The sequence below is a fragment of the Cnephaeus nilssonii genome, assembly GCF_951640355.1.
Source record: "Cnephaeus nilssonii genome assembly, chromosome: 3".
Taxonomy (NCBI): Eukaryota; Metazoa; Chordata; class Mammalia; order Chiroptera; family Vespertilionidae; genus Cnephaeus; species Cnephaeus nilssonii.
The window spans coordinates 66664209-66687447 of record NC_137074.1 but is presented as its reverse complement, the minus strand read 5'-3'; the positions used below and the strand labels follow the sequence as shown (position 1 = coordinate 66687447).

The following is a 23239-nucleotide window of genomic DNA, read 5'->3' as shown; positions in this document are numbered from 1 at the left end:
AGGAAGAGTGGCTGACTATGTGGGCCTGTGGCACTGTAAGGACTGGGCTTGCACTCTGGGTGAAGGGTTCTGAGCACAGGGTGCTGGGACCTGGCTTAGTGGTAATGGTCTCCCTCTGGTTACCAGGAAGAGACCAGGAATAGGGGGAGGGGAAGGAGAGGGGAAACCAGGGGAGGAGACTGTTGTTGGGAAGTGGTCAGATTCTGAACCTATCAGAAGGGGAGCCAACAGAGTTGCCTAATGGTTGAGGTTTAGGGTGTGAAAGGAAGTGAGGTTCTAGGATAACTCCCAGGTTTGACCTGAGTAATTGGAAACACTGGATTGCTTTATCTATACTAATAATAGCCTAAGGCCATCATGACCTAAATGACCAGATGGATGACTGGTCACCAGGAAGTGCATGGAGCACCTCTTGGTCCCTCCCCCGTGGCCCACAGGCTCCTATCACAGCAAGGCTGGCAGCAGGCAGGCGGGCAGGGACGCGGGGTGGGTGCAGCAGCTACAGATCAGGCCTAGAGAGAGGCCCAGAGAGAGAGGCAGGGCCTGATCAGCAGCCTCCTCAGCTGCTGGCAAGGCCCAGAGAGAGAGAGAGGCGGGGCCTGATCAGCAGCCACTGTGGCTGTTGGCGAGACCCGGAGAGAGAGAGGTGGGGCTTGATCAGCAGCTGCTGTGGAGGCTGTGGATCAGGCCTGGAAATAGGCCCAGAGAGAAAGGCAACTGTCAGCGGGGCCATTCTGGATTTCCCAGAAGAGCCAATGACTTCCTAGGAAGCAGAGCTTCTGACGCTGACTGGCATAGAAACCGACCAATCAGAACCTAATCTGGGTGAACTGCGAAGGCAGAACCTAAGGTGGGGGCTGAAGAGGGGTTTTAAGGGCAACAGCTGTTTGGTGTAAGGTGTAAGAAAGCGGTTCAATTTTTTAATAACCGGTTTGGCAGTATAGTGCATATGGATGGCTATCAGTCCAGATATAGGGATTAGGTATTTTTGTCTGCAAAGAACATCTCTCCCTGCTGAAAAAGGCTCCTCCCCACATTTAAGCAACCCTATCCTATATAATCTATACTAATTAAAGGGTAATATGCTAATTAGACTGGGTCGACCAGCCATCTTCAGGACATCTGACTTCCTTCCAGACAAAGCCATGGTGGTGGGGGCCAAGGCAGAGGCAGTTAGGGGTGATCAGGCCATCAAGAGAGGGCAGTTGGGGGCGAGATCAGGCTGGCAGGGGGTTTGGGGCAATCAGGCCAGCATGGGAGGGCAGTGAGGGGTGATCAGGCAGGCAGGGGAGAGCAGTTAGGGATGATCAGGCAGGCAGGGGAGAGCAGTTAGGGGTGATCAGGCTGGCAGGGGAGAGTAGTTGGGAGTAATCAGGCTGGCAGGGGAGCAGTTAGGGGTGATCAGGCAGGCAGGCAGAGAGGTTAGGGGTGATCAGGCAGGCAGGCAGGTGAGCCGTTAGGAGCGATCGGTCCCAGATTGCGAGAGGGATGTCCGACTGCCTCTTTAGGGATCAAGCCTAAACCGGCAGTCAGACATCCCCCAAGGGGTGGGCCGAGGGAACCCCCCGTGCATGAATTTCATGCACTGGGCCTCTAGTACACTTATAAAAGTGCTTAAGTCCTTAGACTTACAGAGGCTAATGAGTTAAGTCTTAGTATCTGTTAAAATTTAAGCTATTTTTCCTCACAAAAACATTTGTAAGTGATGGTTTGCCAAATATCTACCACACCCCTTCCTCCAAACCTGAGTTTATATACATTTAGACTCACAGGTCTCATTAGGAGAGATTTTTTACCCCTGTGGAGTCTCTCTCTTACAATATTAAATAACTAGTGCCCTGGTGCACGGATTCGTGCACATTGAAAGAAAATTAATTAGAAAGTAGCCGGTAGGGCAGGACTGGGCGAGACAGGCTGGACATGCCCTGGAGCCAACCTTTCGTGGTCCCTCCCCAGCCAGCTGCACTTGGGGCAGGGCCGCGGCTTGAAGGTCTTCTGCGGAGTGAGCCTGGTTCCTCCGGCAGGTGGGGTGCCTTGGCCTGGCCTGCAGGTATCGGGCTGAAACCGGCTCTCCAACATCCCCCGAGGGGTCCCAGATTGTGAGAGGGCAGTTCTCAGGTGACACACCCCAGAATCGGGCTCCCTCCTCTCTGGTTCCAGGTGCGTCACCTGAGAACTGCCGCTGCCAAGTCACCACAGCTCTGCAGCTCCTGCATTGAGCATCTTCCCCCTGGTGGTCAGTGCATGTCATAGCTACTGGTCGGACAGTCGCTTAGCCTTTTATATATATAGATAGGAATAGCAACAACAGGAACAGCTAACATTTAGTGAGCTTTTACAATGTGCAAAGTATATACATTAACTCATTTATCCTTTCAACTATACTGTGAGATAGGTATTTTGTTATTATTCTCTCTTTACAGGTGATAAAACAGGCATAGTGAGATTAAGCAAGATGCCCAGGAGAACATGTTAGTGAGTGACAGGAGCCAGGATTCCACCACAGGTTCCCCAGAGTTCCCACAGCTTCTCAGGCTCCCAGGGCTGCGCACACACCTTGGTGATTTTCACATCTGGTGTCATAGACTATGCTAATTAAACACTCTTTTTATTCGTGAGTCCCTATTATCAGGAGGTCTAGAGCAGCGGTTGCCAACCTTTCGGACCTCACGGACCACCAGTGGTCCGCGGACCACCAGTTGGCGACCGCTGGTCTAGAGAGTTAGCAGAATGGGAGGAAGGGAAGGAGATGGGTAAGTAGGCTTTTGAATCCTGGGATTCAGGTAAGGTTAAATTTGAGTACAACTAGGTTTATAAACAGACATCTGTTATAAATATAGCTTTAAAATTTTGAATACAGATAGTGTTCTGGATGGGTTGCCACACCACACACACTCAATTGTTATGAAATCTATAGGAGTAACAGGTGTCTTCAGGAGTAATGAATGGTGTGGACAGTGAGTGTCTAGCAACTCTGACCTATCATAGTTGGTAAGTATGGGCTCATCTGCATCCTCCACTACAGATATACCTAAAATTATATAGACCCTGTGATGACATCTCAGGAAAAGGGAGAGTGCCATCAATTTGAATTCTAGGCTGTCCCTATCCCCCTTCCTTTCCAAAGTTTTCCCTGACAGGTCTCTCCTTAAAAGCAAAACAAGATAGCAGAGCCATCAGTCACCCCTCCCTGCTGGGCAGTACCCTACTGGTGGTTAAACTTCAGATATTCATTACATAATGAGCCGCCTTGCATGTAAGCCCCTGAGTATTTCATTACTACAATGTAATAGCAAGAAGTGTATCACCATTCAGTCACATTTCATTTACTCAAAAGCAGTCCTCAAAAGCTCACAGATATATATTTGTACATGAGTGGCTATGGGTTTTCAGGGTATAATGAATTAGAAAATTTAATCTACAGATTGGCAGTATTTAGAATCTTACTGAGAAAGTAAGAATACATAACACTAGCAAAATACAAAATAACCGATATACAATTACAAGATAAAATGGCCTCAAATGTACTATGCGAAGAATGGGGGTTTTTGTAATCAATCAATTGAAAAATAGTACGTAGTATAAATCCATATCCCAGGGGCCTCAGAAAGGACTGATCAGAATAAGCGGAGGTCAATGAAGGAATAATTCTCAAAGAAAATGAGACTTTTAAATCTGAATCTCAAGAGAAAAACTGAATATAATTGCTGAGCTGGATGGGGAGAGTATCTCAGAGAAAAATACATCAGAGTGAGGTGGGGAGGCTGATGCAAACACAGGTCCTGGACAAGAGTTACTGCCCCTGAAAATCTATAGAATAAAAGTTGATTTGCTAGTTCCACCTCCTACTGTAAATAAGAACTGGAGAGCATTATGCTAAATGAAATAAGCCAGTCAGAGAAAGATAAATATCACATGATCTCACTCATTTATGGAATATAATGAACAACATAAACTGATGAACAAGAACAGATCCAGAGACAGAGAAGCATCGATCAGACTGTCACACCTCAGAGGGAAGGTAGGGGAGGGTGAGGGTAAGGGGGAGAGATCAACCAAAGGACTTGTATGCATGCATATAAGCCTAACCAATGGACACAGACAACAGGGGGGTGGGGGCATGAATGTGTGTGGGGGGGTGGTGGGGGGGGGGGTGGGGGGGGGGTTGGGAGGTTAATGGGGGGTTAAAGACACATATGTAATACCTTAATCAATAAAGAACTTAAAATTAAAAAAAGAAATTCTCCTCGAAACTTTAGGATCAAATCACTCAAGAAGATTCTTGAGGAAAGGCATAAAATCTCTTTCATGTAATTTGTACTTTTTGCATATTTTCCAAGACTAAGGAAAGAGCAGCACTGTCCTCTCATTCCCTGACATTTCTTCCAGGGGCAGGCAGCCTGGTCAGCGATCAGAAGGGCCCTGTCCAAGGGTCACACAGCCCGCCTCCCCCGCAGCCCATTCCAGGGGCCAGCTTTCCTCACGCAGGGACACTGGAGACCCCAGCCTTCCAAACCAGCTAATTACCCCGCCAGCAGGAAATCCTCCCCGATCTCCCAGACAATCTGCTTACAGTGAGCCTGTGATTAACCTCATTAGCACTCGTGTTTACCACAGACAGCATTAGCAGTCAGACATTACTCAAAACCATTACAAACAAGAACAGCCATTAGCCCGTTCAGGGCTCTGGACCTGGCACTCCTACTGTAGGCCCCCAGGAGCAGTTAGCCAGGCACCATGGTTAAGAGATAAAGGCGCACAGGAAACAAAATACACATGCAGAGTCCTTCGTGGGTGCCTGGAGGATTATGCTCTCCAGCCAGCGACCCGAGGATTGCAGTCCAAGGAGTGTAAACAGCACGCCGTCTTTCCTCCAGGTAGAGATCGCTGTGCCCTGAGGGGGGGAAATATGTTACTTCTAGAAACCTAAGCAGCAGAGCTCTGAATTGGGACAACCAAAATAGCAACTCCCTGTCCCTCAGCTGCGTCTCAGAAACTAATTAATGCTGTCGATGTGGCTTGCTAATTATTTCAAAATCACCACCATCCTGAGAGGTCCCACTGGAGACCCACGCCTCCCAGAAGACTTCTTCTCTGCCTTGAGTATGCTCCTGCTCCCTCCTGGGAAGGGTTATTTCATTCAGAATCAGCAGGCACCGTTGAAAGTCAGCACACAAGTTCAGTGTGTTGATCTCAACTCCAAGAGCTCAGTGCCAGTTTCGTGAGCATCTGAGTCGTAACTTGTAGTTTCAGGGGTTCTCCACCTGGGGCCTGAGGAATATAAGAAGTCTGTGAATTTAACCAAAAAGTATATACCCATAGATTATGGATGCAGTCACCCTCAAAAGTATTGGCCCTGTAACTATGACTTTATCCCTATAGAAATCACATATGTCTCCATATCACACATCCGTTATTACAAATATCTTGAAATACCATTATACTCATCATTAATTCAAAATTATGGACCTTGTACTTACCATAAATTTTTTTAATTTATTATGAAACACATACATCAGTTTATTACAAATTCAATTAATATATTCATAGCTTTATTTCCATCTTATTGATTTCTTTTGTAATCCTGTCTATTTTATGCGTTCATTTAAATCATAGCCTGAGAAGGGGTTCAGGGTTTTACCATACTTTCAAAATGCTGACAAAAATAAAGTTAAGAATCTTTAACTCAAACTTATGCAAATGCTTATATCCTTGCTTATTAATTTATATATATATATATATATATATATATATAACAATTGTTGAATTTCCATGTGTTTATATTTGTTTGCCTTTCCTCCTAGCAATCTGCGTCAAGCCAAGGAGTTGATATTCGGTTTGTTCATGACTTGCTTTGCTTTTTCTGTTTTGGACATCTCAGGTTCTAATTTTCTATCACTGCCCCTTCTACAAGCAATACCCCTTCTTGTGGCCTGGAAAGAAGATCCCAGCGCCCTGGGCAAATACCACCAGTGTGCGCAAACTGATCCTCTTCTTGGAGACCACTCTGAGTGAGCGGGCCCCACGTGGCGCCTTCCACGTCTCTCAAGCGATTCTCACCCCCAGAGCAAAGACCATCGCCCGGGGCCTGGTCGGTGGCCTCAAGAACACACTGGTTCACAGGTAAGAATTTGCTTCCATCCCCAGAGTAAAGTTATTTTTTTTAATGTATTTTTATTCTCTTCTGAATAAATAGCAGTAAAACCATACAGTTTGAAGATTTAAAATACTGCAAGAGAAAATACCTTATTTGAAAAAGCTGTTCATTTGAGGTAGCTTGCATTAACTGAGTCCAAAGGATCTCTAAATCTTTATTAAAATGTACTTATTACACCATAAATACACTCTAAATTTTGATGCTAAAGTATAGCCCTTGAAGCCAATACCAGCCTGTTCACTTCTGGCACCGGGTGCATCCTGTGCTTGCCCCTGTCCTCTTAGCTGCCCCAAGTATTCACTTATGAAGCATTAAATGTGACTTCTGTGCTAGGGATCCAAAGATAACCCTTCAAAGATTTGGGATGTCCTTCCCCTTCCACAGTGACAATGAGTCCTAAAAAGCAGCTTAGGGTGCCACCCACCATGCTATAGCTTTAAATACTTCCACAGAGCAGACTCAATCCTAACTGTGCAATTAGGCAGGAGAATCTCCAGAAATTTTGTATTAGATTATGTTCTTTATGCTGGACACCAATCCTATCTAATAAAAGAGTAATATGCAAATTGACCATCACTCCAACACACAAGATGGCTGCCCCCATGTGGACACAAGATGGCTGCCACAAGATGGCCAGCAGGGGAGGCCAGTTGGGAGGGATCAGGCCAGCAGGGGAGGGCAGTTGTGGGCGATCAGGCCAGCAGGGTAGGGCAGTACGGAGGGACAAGGCCTGCAAGGGAGGGCAGTTGGGGGCAATCAAGCCTGCAGGGGAGGGCAGTTAGGGGTGACCAGGCCAGCAGAGGAGGGAAGTTGGGGCGACTGGGCCTGCAGGGAAGGGAAGTTGGGGAGGGGGGGACCCAGGCCTGCAGGGGAGAGCAGTTTGGGAATCCAGGCCTTTAGGGGAGAGCAGTTAGGGATGACCAGGCCTTTAGGGGAGGGCAGTTAGGGGTGACCAGGCCTGCAGGGAGAGCAGTTAGGGGCAATCAGGCTGGCAGGGGAGCAGTTAGGCATCAATCAGGCTGGTAGGGGAGTGGTTAGGGGTGATCAGGCTGGCAGGCAGAAGCAGTTAGGGGCAATTAGGAAGGCAGGCAGGCGAGCAGTTGGGAGCCAGCAGTCCTGGATTGTGAGAGGGATATCTGACCGCCCGTTTAGGCCCGATCCCATTGGGATCGGGCCTAAACAGATGGTCAGACATCCCTCGAGGGGTCCCAGATTGGAGAGTGTGCAGGCTGGGCTGAGGGACACCCCCCCCCCACACGTCCCCCCGTGCACGAATTTCATGCACTGGGCCTCTAGTAAATGATAAGTGTTGTCAAGAAAAAAGATGCTGTCTGGCTGGTGTTGCTCAGTGGTTGAGCATCCACCTGTGAACCAGGAGGTCATGGTTCAATTGCTGGTCAGGACACATCCCTGGGTTTTGGACACAATTCCCAGTTGGGGCATGCAGGAAGCAGCCAAACAATGATTCTCTCTCATCATTGATGTTTCTGTCTCTCTCTCTTCTCTTCCTCCCTGAAATCAATAAAAATATATTTGGAAGAAAAAAAAAAGGATCATATATATATATATACACATATATATATATCTGATAATAGAGTAACATGTAAATTACCATCACTCCGCTACGCCCACGATTGGGCGGCGGGAGGCTGGAGGGCGGGACTCGGGGTGGCCTATCGGGCCATTGAGAGGCGCGGATCCGCTGCCACTGAGGGGGGCTACCCTGCTGTTGAGAAGCACAGGGGGCGGGATTCCCGCTCCCTGTGCCTCTCAACGGCCAGATCCGTGGCCACTGAGGGGGCCTGCCCCAGACACCCAGCTGCACCTCTCAATGGCAGGGTAGCCAGGTGTCCGCGGCAGCCCCCCTCAGCGGCCGTTGAGACGCGCAGGGGGTGGGAGTCCCGCCCCCTGCGCCTCTCAACAGCAGGGTAGCCCCCCTCAGTGGCCGCGGACCATCAAAAGTGGGGGAGCTGAGTGCCTGTCTGCTCTGGCACCAGGCCTTTCAGAAGCCTCTGCCGAGCCGGAGGCTTCTGAAAGGCCTGGTGCACCAGCGGACAGGCACTCAGCTCCACCGCGAAAAGCGAAAGCGTGTAGGGGACCCTACACGTGCATGATTCAATCATGCACTGGGCCTCTAGTATATATATATATGGAGAGAGAGGGAGAGAGAGGGAGGCCCAGTGCACAAATTCGTGCACGGGTGGGGTCTGGCCAGCCAGCCCCAATCAGGGCCTATCGGGCCAGGCCAGCCAGGGGGAGGGGACGTGGGAAGTTGGCCGGCTAGCCCCGCCTCTGATTGGGGTGATGGGGGGTGATCAGGGGTGGGGCCGGCTGGGAGGAGGGGCCAAAGCCAGCCGGCCCTGCCCCCTGGTCAAAGTCCTGGTTGAACTCCCGGTCAAGGGGACAATTTGCATATTAGCCTTTTATTATATAGGATATATACACAGACATATACACTTACATGCATGTGTGGATGTCTATTACATGTATATGTGAATGTATGAAGGGACTGTTATAAATATATTTGGATATAGGGTATCCTTTTCAATCCAAGCTGAGGAAGCTAACTTGCTTGGGTTACAAGGGATATTAGCAAAAATCACTTTGGTTCTTGAGTTCCAGGTGGTGAGCATCAGAATTCAGACAGTGAAAGATTCATCCAGAAGCATGTTCCTATTTGTCTGTTTGGCTCTGAGTCTGGGTAGCATGCCTTCAGGTAGCAGTTCACCTGGCAGGAGTGTGGATAGCGAGTAACAGCTGGACTTCTCTTTCTCGGTGGCAGCTCCTGGTGACATGGCCATGTCAATACCAGAAACCTCTTTTTGTGGGGCTCTACTGAGTCTGGACTGAATTACTTGTGCTGAATTTGGAAAAGAGCATTTCATAAACCAGCGATATATCTCTGAAAGATCCAGAACTATGAACTTTCTTTTTCTATAATATATTTTTACTTATCCATACCATTTTCCCCATGCCTTTGGTAAATTTGTAGACTAACATTACTTGTTTGTTTGTTTGTTTAACAATGACAGAGAACCTCAGAGCAGCTAGGTCCACAGATACCAGATGAATAATGCAGTCTCTGCCCTCACGGAACTTACAGTCCATCAGAACAAATAAACATACAAATTTCTATCACACAACATGAAAATCACTATTAATGAGGAGAGGGCATATTTAAAAATAAGGACAAGTTACATTTGTATACTGTGGTCTGAATGTACAGTACCCTCTTGCAGATGACTTCGTTTCATTATCAAATCCAACCAGCCTCTAGGAGGGCACATTGTCTGGGGCACACGATCGTCCCCATTTCAGATGGGGCTCAGTAAGGTTCCATGGCCAGGACGAACATAGCTGGTAAGAGGCAATGATACATCTCAACTGGGGTCTTCGTATTGTTGGACTGTAGCCCTTTTCAGTGTTCAGCATTGACTTGATGTAGATGTTCAGAGTCCCGTTGTTCTTTTCTGCTCCACTGGCCTGAGATTGTCTTACTAGCGCCTAAATCTGGTCAGATCTTACTGGTTACAACTACCAACCCACAGAGTCACAATGCTTTTCATACTCATAAATTCCTAGAATTATAATCTGGCTGCAAATGAAGCACACGGCTCTGTGACTTAGTGCTAACAATGGCGGCCTGTGCCCAAAGCCGAGGCACCCTAGCATGCCAGAGCCCTTGCCTGCTGGTGGCAAGCAGATGTCTCCAAGGCGGAAACATACTTGGGCATCTCGACTCCATCTGGTCACAAGAATATTGCAGGGATACACCCTGCATTCCTAGGCTCCACATCATCTGAAGGAAGAAATTCAGCTGTGGTCAAGCGTTTGTCCCCTAACACCAGCACGACCTGTGGCTGGCATTTCCTCTGGGCTGTGGGACAAGCCTAGGAGAGAAGCAGTTGGCCCAGAGCCTGCCCCTGAGTGCAACACTGGAAAGTCAGTCCTAACTAAGGCACACAGGAGTACGTCAGACTGGTCCTGGGCACTGGCCATCAGCTTAGCCAAGGGAAAGATGACAAGGCATATTGTCTTACAAATGTAGAGGTGGTATTCTCAGCAGAGAGTTAACTGTCCCCCCACCACGGACTGTTAAGTGAATTTCAGACCTAAGATCCCATTTCCTTGGTTCATTACTCTAAAAGGAAGCTAAGAATAGAATTCCAACTGAATTTCTATGATAGTTTTCCCTGGATTATTAGACACCAAAATGAACTGAAAGGAAATCTTGCCTATGCCTGAGGACAGAACAGCCGTGGGACTGTGGCCTGGAACAAGGGCTGAAAGCAGAGGCCCGAAGTTCAAGCCTGACTTCATCCCTGTATGCCCTGAATCATGTTCCCTGAAAAGTCAGTGCTGAAGCCCCAATAGCTACGATGTGACTATATTTGGAGACAGGCCTTTAAAGAGGTGATTAAGTTAAAATGAGGCCAGTTAGAGTGGGATCTAATTCAATCTGACTGCTGCTTTTATAACAAGGGGAAATTTGGACACACAGAGAGACATCAGGGATGTGGGCAGAGGGAAAAGCCATGTGAGGACACAGGGAGAAGGGAGCCATCTGCAAGCCAGGGAGAGAGGCCTCAGAAGAAACCAAACCTGCCAACACTTTGACCTTGGACTTCCAGCCCCCAGACTATGAGAACATGAATTTCTGTTGTTTAAAGCCACCCAGTCTGTGGCATTTTCTTATGGCAGCCCTAGCAAACTAATGCAGTCTCTTAACAATAGAGAGGGTTTTGACAGGTTTGCTGAGGTTTCCTCACCAGTTAAATGGGGTTAATAATCCTATCTAATAATAGAGTAACATGTAAATTACCATCACTCCGCTACGCCCACGATTGGGCGGCGGGAGGCTGGGGGGCGGGACTCAGGGTGGCCTATCTGGCCATTGAGAGGCAGGGGTCCGCGGCCACTGAGGGGGGGCGGGACTCCCGCCCCCTGCGACTCTCAATGGCCAGATCGAGGCCACTGAGGGGGCCTGCGGCAGACACCCAACTGCGCCTCTCAATGGCAGGGTAGCCAGGTGTCCGTGGCAGCCCCCCTCAGCGGCCGTTGAGAGGCGCAGGGGGCGGGACTGCCGCCCCCTGTGCCTCTCAACAGCAGGGTAGCCCCCCTCAGCGGCCGCGGACCATCAAAAGTGGGGGAGCTGGGTGCCTGTCTGCTCCGGCACCAGGCCTTTCAGAAGCCTCCGCGGAGCCAGAGGCTTCTGAAAGGCCTGGAGCACCAACAGACAGGCACCCAGCTCCACCGCGAAAAGCGAAAGCGTGTAGGGGACCCTACACGTGCATGATTCAATCATGCACTGGGCCTCTAGTACCATATAATATTGTACAGTCTTAATATGGAAATGCCTACTACAGTACCTGGCACAAAATAGGGACGTCATTCTATTGGCAGGCAGATGTCTCCCTGTCTAAGGAGACCCAGAAACACGGTGCGGTGGGCCTCAAAGTCAAAGGGAAGTTCCTAACCTCCCTTTGGTGCCCATAGTCAGCAGTACCTGACTCAGCCTTTTCCACTGATCTCTCATCTTGGTAAATGTCAGGAGTTAAGAAAATAAAGTGGCTCTTCCTCACAGTGGATTCTACAATTCCCTCTTGTTGTACATAACCCTGGTTATTTGACCCTGGCCTTAGTTGACACTTGCAACCTGAAGCTGACACAGAGCTCTTTGTCATCTGAGACTGCAGGTGCATGCCTTTCCCCCATTTCTCTGCCCAGGCTCCAGGGATCCCAGGAGGTTTGGCTCTGGCTGGAGTCAGCTGGAGTTGCCACCAAGCCTTTAATTCTCATTTCCCCAGGATAACCAGAAGATGGCGCCTGCATTTCATACTTAAACATCGACTAACTTAAAAAAGTCTTGAACGGGTCAGTACTTCTGTGGCCCTCCTATGAACCATTGTGTGTTCCAGGTCTTTGTCTCTAAGAGCAGACTGGATTTGGGGCCCTTCAATCTCAGGCCACAACATCTTGTCACGTAGGTGACAGGATGTGGCAATCACATTAGGAAAGTTTCTTACCCCAGCACCCAGCTGCCTCTGCCTCACACTCTACCATCTATGATCCCTTCTCTTTTACCGAACACTTATATAGTCCTTAACTATGTCCCCAACATAGTTCTAACCACTTTACATGCATTTAATTCTCAAAACGATATGAAGTATAGGAGGAGAAACTGAGGCACAGGGAAATTGAATAAGTTAAGGTCAAATTGAGGTTATTATGTTGTCAGGAGTCCCAGTTAAAAATGGAAGTACCCCTATTATGGTGGTCTATTAAATCATAATCAGCGATGAATATAAAAATATAAATCAGTTTATGAGATGTGTTTTTGCTCATGGCCAACTGTAGTGTCCACTGAGTGAGGGAAGAAACCTGGACTGTTTCTAGCTGTCATGACAAGAGGGAAATAAAGAGAAGAGGGACAGAATGCTGCCACAGCCTTGATAGGGTCTCCTAGGAGAAGAATGAGAAGTCATGGTGTGTACTCAAAGAAGGGAGGGCAGCTTTGAGGGAGCAAAGGACAGGAAATGACAACCCAGGAGAGTGTCCCCACAGAAGAGAAAGGGGCCCATTAAGACAATAAACTTCACTTATTTTCTATTTTGGCCTAGAGAAAATTATTCCTAATTAGTCTCTTGTTCTTTAACCAAAATACACTGAGTGGCCAGATTATTATGATCTCAACAGCAGGGTAGCCCCCCTCAGCGGCCGCGGACCATCAAAAGTGTGCGTGTGTGTGTGTGTGTGTGTGTGTGTGTGTGTGTGTGTGTGTATTAGAGGCACGGTGCATGAATTCGTGCATGGGTGGGGTCCAGCCAGCCTGGCCAGGGGGAGGGGACATGGGCGGTTGGCTGGCCTGCCTGCTGGTCGAACTCCAGGTTGAGGGGACAATTTGCATATTAGCCTTTTATTATATAGGATATACACTGAGTGGCCAGATTATTATGCATTCAGAGATCATAGTAATCTGGCCACTCAGTGTATACTCCCTAGTCTGTGTCTTCCTTAAACCATTTTCAACATATCGAGTATGCAGTGAGCTATTTTTACCGTGATGCAAAACTATGGTGACACTTCATAGCTCCCTCCTCTCTACCCCCCATGGTATTTTACACTTTCCACTACTATAGAAAGTATCACATTAAATTGTCATCATTGTTTATGTCACTAGATTGTGAGCTTCTTTGGCAAAATATTCTATTACATAGAAAGCCCTCAAATTATAAAATGAGTCTGACAGAATGATTTTTGTGAAACACTGAGTAAGCAATTGTTTATTAAGAAGGCACACATACTGCTGGAATGACTGTATATGCATATGGAAAAGGCGAACCTTGACCTCTATTCATACCATATATGAAAATTAACCTGAGACAGATCTTAGATCTAAACATAAAGGCTAAAACCATAAGTTTTTAGAAGAAAACAGGAAAATACCTTTGTGACTTGGGAATAGGCAAAAGTTTCTTAGGTTGGTCACAGAAACCATTAAAAAAATTGATGTTAGACTTCATCCACATTATGGAATTCAGCTCACCGAAATATTCCAGTAAAATAATCAATAGGCAAGTTCAGGAAGGGATATAATATCAAAAAATATATCTGACAAAAGACTTGTATCCAGAATATATAAATAACTTATAACTTAATAACTAAAAGAAAAGAGAAAGAGTAAAAAAAAATTGGACAGAAGATACACAAATGGCCAATAAGTACATGACAAGCAGCTCAACATCAGTAATGATTAATGCCAATTAAAACCCACTAAATGGAAAAAGTTAAAAAGACTGATAGCATCAAATTTTGGAGAGAATGTGAAGCAACCAGACTCTCATACTTTGTTGATGGGAATGTACAATGGAACCACCTCTTTGGGAACAGATCTGGAAGTTTCTTATAAACATAAATGTAAATCTACCATATAATAGAGCAGTTTCACTCTTTGTTATTTACCCAAGAGATGTGAAAATAAATGTCCACTAAAAGACTTGTATAAGAATGCCCATAGATAAAATTTTATTCATAAAATCCAAAAACTGGAAACAGCCTGTTTATCCACTGATAAGAAAAAGGATAAAAAAATTACAGTATAGTCATACAATAGTATACTATGCAGTTAAGTTTAAAAAGAACAAAGTACTGATGCATTCATCACCATGGATGAATTTCAAAACCATTTGTTGAATGAAAGAACTTCACACACAAGAATACATGTTGCATGCCTTATAAGAAGTTCTAGAACAGTCAAATTTAATATGTGGTAGAAAAAAAATCAATGTAATTGTTGCCTCTAGGAGGACTGGGGGGCAGGGATTGAAGGGGAAAGTACATGCAGGAACTTTCTGGGGTGCTGATAAGGTTCTAAACCTTGATATGGGTATGGGTTCTGTGTATACATTTGTCAAAACTCAACTGGTATACACTTAAGACTTGTGCACTTTTTACTGGATATAAATTTTATGTCAAAAGAAAACTTATAAACAAATATGGAACCCTAGTTAATGGTATGCATACTGAGGTGTTTGGGGGATGGGTATAGCTGTTAGCAGTTGGAATTTGTCAAAAATATAAGATAGATTGATGGAAAGATAGAGTGACAGATTAATGGATAGAAATGTGATAAGCAAGTATAGTAAAATGTTACTAGTAAAACCTAGATGGTGCATATACTTATTGTAAATTTCCTTCAGTGATTTATGATAAAAAGTTTTATGATAAAAAAATAACCTATTAGTTTTTAAGGTCCTTTTCACATGGATCTCTTTGGGGTTAATATCCTCTTCCAGCACAGAAACCCTGAAAGTACAATTCTCTAGTGCAGTAGACATCACTTTGTCCCTGAAAGATATATGAGGCTGAAATGGACAAATTCTGGGTGCTCAAGCTTTTATTGGCATACTCTTGTTACATTAAGGGAAAAGTTTTGTTTCTATTTCCGGAGGAGTCCTTCTAAACTACTCTCTCTTCTCTCCCCGCAACACTCTCCTCTGTGTAGGAACCTTCCTGTCATCCTGGACTGGGTAAAAACTCAGAAGCCTGGAACCATGGGTGTCAACATCATCACATCTGACTTCGTGGACCTGGTGGACTTTGCCACGACTGTCATTGAATTGAATGACCTCCTACAGGAGGATAGAGCTTTGGCCAAATGCTGATTCAATTTTTATTTATTTTAATATTGAATCTTTTGATCCAGGCTGGAGTTCTGAAGGGTTTTCTGTTAGGATGGCTCCTGGGCAGTGATGGTGAAGTGAATCGAAGGAGAAGGAGGGTGTTTTTTCTTTTCCCCTCCTCATAGGGCCATTCGGATAAAATTCAAGATCTTTTCATTGCATTTTTCCTCATGAGACTTTTGAAAAACTTAAGTCCAAGGGAAGAAAGCATGTTTCATAAGATCGAGGCTAAGATCTCCTCAATGGTTTATGATGTTGAATGTAACATGGAAATGGAGTCTCCAAGATACATTGGGGTATTGTGTGTCCTCCTACTAGGCCTAGTTCCCTATTGTCTTCCAGGATGTTGTGTTTGAGTCAGTGAGAAAACTGAACCAGAAAAATATTCCTGGTCAAAAGAATGACTCCTTGCAGGTATAGACTGCCCTGTGCGGTGGCTTAATATCAAGCTTGGGCTTTGAGGGGATAAAGGGCCAAGCACCAGTTCTCTCTAGACATGTTGAATGTCACCACTTCATCCCTGAGAGAGTAAGACATTTATCACCAAAGTATTTCAGCTACAAGCTGTTCTTGCATAGCTTATACTTGGTAATTGGTCAACTTCATTCTTCAGATAAACAGTGCAGACTGCCCTTGGTGTCAGAAATGTGTTTCCCAGTTTTAAAGCATTGATTCCTTTCTCTTTCTTTTGGCCTCTTCTTAAAAGTGAAAAGAACAAGGACCAGAGATCTTTTCATTGTGGGGCCCAACAATAGACAGACATGCATGTTTGTTGCACGCCAGATTTTTTTTTTTTAATTTAATTCTGTAGCTTTTTCCAAAATGGCTGCCAGGTAAGCACCTGCATCATTTGGTCAAAATCCTCTTTGGAGTAGGATCTTCAAGCCAGATCTTGGAGTTGCATTTCTTTGTTGTCTGCCTTGGACTCGGGTCTATGCCATGGGACACACGCTCATGGAAGGTAGCTTGTCTGTGGCACCGTGCGGCAGACACAGGATGCATGGAAAGTGCAATGGATTTAAGGAGGACACGCCAAGTGGGTTTGGAGCCATTCCGTAACTCCTTGAAAACAAGACTACCTCGGGGACATTTAGGATGACTTGGGTGTCGTCGAGTGAGAAATACCCAGTGTTGGAACATTTCCAGTTCATGTCTTCCTTGTTCTGAGCCTAGTAATCACCACTGCATGAGGGCTTTGAAACTCACAAGGGGATTTTTTTTTTTTATTGATGAGAGGTGCTTATCCATAAAAAGCCCTCTTGTGTTTTATTTTATTTATTTATTCACTTATTTATTTATAGATTAAGTATCTTCAGTGCTTCTTACCTCATGAGCACTCACCAAGGAGCTTTCTGAACTTTCTCACCCAGGCCCAATGCTGCCATGGTCTTCCTCCTTAGCAGGACCACGCATCTCAGGACTGTGAGTGACCTGCGACTCTGCTGTAGATGTACTGGCTCCTCAGTCATGAAGGCGGCCGGCCGGGGCTCGTGTGTGGGCGTGGTCCAGATCTGAGAAGCCACTCCCAAGCCACGCACTGGGGCAGATGATGAAAAGGGTAGTGAAGAACTCTCAGTTCTTGAGGAAGACCCTCCAGAAGAGGGTTGAAAAGAAAGCAGCTAGAAAGAAAACTGAGCATGGGAATGTGTGCACTTCGATGCTCCTAAGAACTGGCCGAGAACCTCTAAGGAAGTGTTAGCCTCTGGGTTCTAAAGGAGAAAAGATAAGCATGCAATCCTGGGTGGCTGTGTGCATGTATACAGATCGTTGGACCACCTCCCAGTAGTTTCCCATTCCTACTTTTCGATGCTCATGGCTGGATTTGCATGCTGCCTGCAGTGGGGGGTATCCTAGAGTTGCTACTAAAAGCACATGCACACCCCCAATTCTTGGTCTTCCAACCTTTACTCCCTGTAAAGGAATTTAAGCCCTGACCTTTAGCTTCCACAGTTTGAGGAGGTCATAACACAAATGCCTCTGGGCATTAACTTTTCTTACATTTGAGCTCCTCTCCGAGGAGGTTTCTGAGATTTTATTGTCAAATTCTTTAGGGCCTTCTATGGAAAGGAGTAAGGAAGTGAGTGCCCTCACTTTCTCAATTTCCCTTCAATTCTGATATTAAACTCCAGTGATGAGCTCTGAAATCCCTGGCCCACCCTCAGGGTTTTATTTGTTGTTACTGTTTCATTTGGGTCTTGTTTTTAATTCATGGTCACTTGCTAGGGACTAGATCAGTTCCCCTCTTTAACCCTTTGTTACTTGGCAAAGAGATAAGGAGGCAAGAGGAGAATTATTCTTCTCTGTTTTATTTGAGCCTCAGCTTTGTCCAGGTGTTTGGTGCTACGAGGCCAGGTGTGTGACAGGTGTCTACACAGGATACCAGTGACACCCAAGGGCTGCTGACTGTTCAGTGAAATGTTTACTTGATTTTTTTCCTTTAGTTTTAAAATATATAGTTGCACTTGGGCTGTACCGTTTAACTGCACCACAGTGTTTGCATGCTAAGAGAAAAGTCATCGAGCATGACAAAGAGCACAGCCAGCGGTGCCAAGGGCGTGCGCATGGAGTCCTGCTCTGCATGGCGAGCGCAGGGGCTCGCTCCTCCATGCTGCTGCGGGTAGCAGCCGGACTTGCATTGTGCAATTCTGTGCAGGAGTTCTGGGAGGTAGGAGGAGGATTAGTTACAGTTTACCCTTGATAAACACCCTTGAATTAGCAAGATGTCTGCCCCAAGAAGGGATGTGTGCATTCTGCTCCTTGACAGAAGGCCAAGCAGGAGACTCCGTGATGGGACAGACAGCAAACAGGCTGGAGTTCTGTGACTCATTCTGCCACTGCCACCAATAAAAATGGTGACCCAACCATATCACTTATTCTCATAAGCTCTGGGGACCTTTCTGATCAGATAAGTTTATCTTATTTACTAGTACCCAGAATTAACTTCAAGGTCAGCTAAAAAGCTACTTGATTGATCCAAAAGAGGGTGTTAGGATTCAGGGCCATGGTTATCCTGAAAGGTAGACTGAATTTTTTATGAGCTCCCTGGACCATTTGTTTCAGTTAGGTTAAAGCAGAGTTCAAAGGCTTGAACTTGGAGCCTATTAGAGGTGCCACGGTGGTTTCATGGGTACAGAAAATATTCTTAGGTTTGGAGAGAGAAGTCAAGGTAGAATGGGTAAAATGATAAATGATAGAGAATTAAAATTGTAAATTAATGGCAGATCTAAAAGGTCCATGCCAAAAAATATCTACCTGCTGTATCAGACCCTCTAGTAATTAAATTTAGTTATTTTCCTTAGGGCTGAGCCCAGACCCCTGTATTCTTGAGAATCAATAAGTCACAGTGTAAAGCAGGATTTTCTATAAACTCAAAGAAAAGCACAAGATCTGGGTCCCAGTAATGATCGATCTTCAGAATCCTAGTTTTCTTTCATCTCCTCATCTTCACAAAGTTTGTGTTTCTGTTCAAGAAGACCATGTGGTGGAACACTCCAGAGTTAAATGCAGTTTTGTGGTGAAACAGTATTTTCTATTTCTGTTTTTCTGAATCTTACCATAAGAAAGTGCTCCCCATCGAGACATTGTGGCATTCCAACTCGAAGGCTTAACACAAAGCTAAAGGTGGAGACAGAAGGGATGAAGACTGCAATGAAGCCACCTGTTTTCCTGGGAAGCAAAAGGGCTGCACAAATCCAGACCATCTGACAGAGTTAGTTCATGCTGCAGTTGAAGTTTTGTCACGTTCTTTATCGGCTGACAGAAAATGTATACTGTTAGGTTCTGGGAAACAAAACGGGCTAATGAATGGGGCACAGGCATGAGCAGGGAAGTGATCCAGTGCTAAATCTGCCTTGTTCTTTCATCTGGAATAACAATGCTGTCTGCTACTTTAGTGCTGTTTTGCAAATCTTGGTCAAGCAGCTCCCCAAAGCATCAGGTCTCTAATGATGAGGTTAAATGCTGTATATTAAGCAGGTGTACAGTTGTGATTCTTCTTTGTGTGCATATGCGGAGAAATGCTACTGGGGTTCATTTCTCAAAGGCGCCACTATTAGATAGAAATTGTCTAACAGCGGTGCCTTTATTGATGTGAACAGTGAGATGAGCTGGGCTGAAAGAAACCTGCCAATGTGTATGTGAACGCCTGAGAGTTGGGCTTTCCCCAGTGCACACCAAGTAGTCATGATATGCCAGGAGGAGATGAATAGAAATGGTAACATCAGACTCCACAGTGACAAGAAGTTTGGTTTGTATGGCATAGAGCATGGCTATCCCTCCAAATTCCACTAACTTTCCAGTACACCTTGGCCCTCTGCCTCAGACTGCTTCCTGCTGTTTGCCTCCATGGCTTTGTCACTCACACATGTTGTCTTGGGACACACAGGAGTGAATTGGTTGGGTGATAAGTGATTTAACTGGAAACTTTACCCTAATTCCAATCGATACTAAACAGCTCTTTACTGCCCCAAGGTTACCCAATTTCCTGCTAGAAATAATGGCCCTAATCCAGAGAACGCAGCTCACGATGCCATGGTGTTGAACTAGCGCATTCTTAGACACTGGAAGCACTCTAAGATAACTCCTTCTATCCTGCAGTGGATATAGTGTTCTAGCCTTTTCTCCAACAAAACTTATTCTTAGGGTTTTTCAAATTCATTTCTAAGCCACATGGTTTGGATGAAATGTTTTTCTTCTCCTCATTGGGAGTTCAATCCCATGGTCTATTAAGACAACTCCATCAATGGTCTAGAGCCATTTCCTGTCTCCTTCAAAGAATACCACTTTCTCCTCTTGTTTCCTGACCATCCTCTGTCATCTGCTGATTACTGTGAATCACGGGATGCTGGCAAAACTTACAGTAAAAGGCACATACACTCAATGATGTCCAAACTCACTCTTATCACAGTGGTTTTAGCTCCTTCCTCTTCTCAGATGCATTATCCAGCTCCCCTCCCTGCTCCCATCCAATTACTAGAACTGTCCCTGATTGGAGCCCAGAACTTGGGGCCAGTACTTCATTCAGCTATCAGGGGCTTGCCCCCAAGCTATGAGCCCAACGAGAAGCACAGCACTTTGAAAAGTCAAATAGGCCTTTGGTAGCTTTGAACATTTGCAGTTTTACAATTGTTATTAGTTTATAACACTAATAACACTTTAGTCATAAACCTCTAATATCAATATGGTAAATCTTAGTACATAGTCTAGAGACAGTGGTACCTTGCTGCTATTATACTTACTAATTTATACACCAATTCATAAGTATTACATATAGATTGTGTATGCATTATTGTATTGTGTATGCATATATATAGTATATATGCCAACTGTAATACTTAACCTCACTGATCAGCATTTTAAAAATACAGTAGCCCCCTTCCCCCTTATCCACAGAGGATATGTTCTAAGATCCCCAGTGGATACCTGAAACCATAGATAGTAATGAACTATATATGCTGTGTTTTTTCCTACACATACATACATTTTCACTTAAAGGGAGCATTTTATGGCTTCTCTTTGGCATATCAGAATTGCCAGCATGACTACTCTTACACTTTGGGGCCATTATTAAGTAAAATAAGGGTTACTTGAACACAAATACTGCGACAGTCAATCTGATAACTTAGGCTACTAAGTGACTGATAGGCAGGTAGCGTGGACAGTATGGAGACACTGGACAAATGGATGAATCATATCCTGGACAGGATGGAGCAGGATGGCTTGAGTTTTCATCACGCTACTTAGAACTGTGCAATTTAAAACTTATGAATTATTTATATCTGAGATTTTACATTTAATTTATTTGGACTGCTGCTGACCACGGGTAACTGAAACCATGGAAAGCAAAACCTCGGATAAGGTTGGACTACTGTACAGATATTGTCAAAGTGAAAATAAGTTTGGTCAATTCAGATGATACATGAATCTGAAAATGTTCTATTAGATATTATATTTTGTCCTCTATGCTTGTTTTATATTACAGTGCATGCCATTAGCTAAATTATGCAAAATAATAATTGTAAATTATACCAATTTTAAGGTTAGAATTAAAATTTTACATATATGCTGCTTGATACTTCGAAATGTATTTTGTGGCATAATTATCTTATTCATACACATTTCACATGGCTTTTCTCCCCTAAGAAATAATTGTTCAAATATCTCCCTCTCCTGTCTTGTAACCTGGATTATACTGCTTAATTCAAACTAAAACATTGTAAAGCCAGATTACCTCATTTTAACTGTGAAAAAGTTCAATCGATATGCTGATATGATGTCTTTTCTTTGTATTTGACTTGAACTACCTAAATAAGCTTAAACCTAATAATAAATATAAAACTGGAGCAGGCACCTCTCCTTTGTTTGTATGCACATTGGATTATTGGCCATATAAATACTTAAAAGTAACTACTAGTCTTAGTAGTAGGGGTGAGGACTTTACACCCATCCCCGCCAAATATCACCCAACACAATCCCTTCCACATGGTTGATTGTGTTTAACTGGTGAATGACTTAGCAAAAATTAAGCACAGTCATGTGAAACAAAGCAGATAAATTCAGACGGTGAAAGAGAAAGTTGCACAATCACTGTATGCATTGCTCAGAGAGTGGGATCCATGCCACTGGTGGTCGGCAGGATGACGTGGGGTGGAAGATGGCCATGTCCTTGCATAGCATTAATATCATTGGTCACTTACTCATTCTGGTTATCTAACAGGCATGCCTTAGCTTAGTGATGAAACCCTTCTAGCCCTTGTTTATCTAGCAAATACAAAAAAGACAATAGTATCCAACTACGTTTATTATCATATTGTTTGTATTGTGGTTTATTTTGTGGTTACCGTCTCTTTGTAGAAGTGATCCTGGGTTTCTCAATAGTGATATAAAATTTCCTTTCAAAGTAAAACTTGAGTTTTTCAAAGAGTCTATTCTACAGAAGCTATGGAAGTGACCTAAGTGTAGGATCCTTTCCAAGCTGGAAAAAAACAAATATAGTTGATTCTACTGCACACTTTTGCCAAGAATTGGGTTTGGCTGTGCTCTTTAACTAAATACATGAACTGCTATTCGGGATAGAAAGTCACCTATTTCTTCATAAGGGAACTTTCTTCGTGTTTCCTGTAGAAGTCCACACTCAGATCATCCTCTCTCCACATTGTCCTGTGCTGCAGCTTTAACAGGGGAGGGGGGAAAGTTGTGGAGTCGCTCAGTCTCATAGACTGTTTTCCAGGTTCCCAGGGAATACAGAGAGCAAACCCTGTTTCTTCCACTTGGAAAGTGATTCCTTTTCTGTGAATCCCTGAGGTGAAGATGCCTGAATATTCTGGATTTTTGTTGTTGTTGCTTTTTCCCCCCAAAGGAATTCTTCTCACTCAGCGGTATGTCTCTTTGTTTACACCTCTGCATATCTGCTCACTGTGACCAGAGGAGTGATATTATTTTAAGACATGAAACCTTTCCTTCTCAGAGAGGGACAGTGGCCGAAGTCCATGTGTCTCAGCCTCACCCAGGATGGCCTGGACGAGTGCCAGTAAAACAGACATGCCGGTCAGACCAGCGTGTTTGCACAGCTGGGTAGTGTTTGGGGATAGCATGGGGCGGGGGGGGGGTGGGGGGGGGCGGGTAGTGTTAGCCTCTGTCCAGCAGCATCATGCAATCCAAAGAAGCCTTAGGCAAGCAGATGGCTTTAATCTAAGGGCCCTGGTGTCTAATGAATAGGGTTCATTTTATGGAGAAAAGCTCTAAGAAGCAGAGCTCTTGTTGGGAAAAGAGGCCACTGAAAGCTGTTCTTTGTTTAACCTGAGAATTTCTCTGCTTTTTGGCCTGAATACTCTCCTGCCCTGATCCTCACTGGGTATTTGCCCAATCCAGGTTCAGGGAGTCATCTCTAGGCCTCCATGAA

General features: G+C 45.0%; 1 protein-coding gene across 1 annotated transcript in view; it reads left to right on the top strand.

Annotated features, from left to right (window-relative positions):
* The window catches only part of PLCXD2 (phosphatidylinositol specific phospholipase C X domain containing 2), a 63704-nt gene extending 40805 nt beyond the window's left edge, over nt 1–22899 (top strand). Inside the window, exons 3-4 of the mRNA XM_079766769.1 lie at nt 5882–6123; nt 15162–22899. Coding sequence (XP_079622895.1) covers nt 5882–6123; nt 15162–15321 — 402 coding nt within the window. The 3' untranslated portion in view covers nt 15322–22899. The remainder of the gene's footprint in view (nt 1–5881; nt 6124–15161) is intronic.
* The last annotated feature ends 340 nt before the right edge of the window (nt 22900–23239 follow it).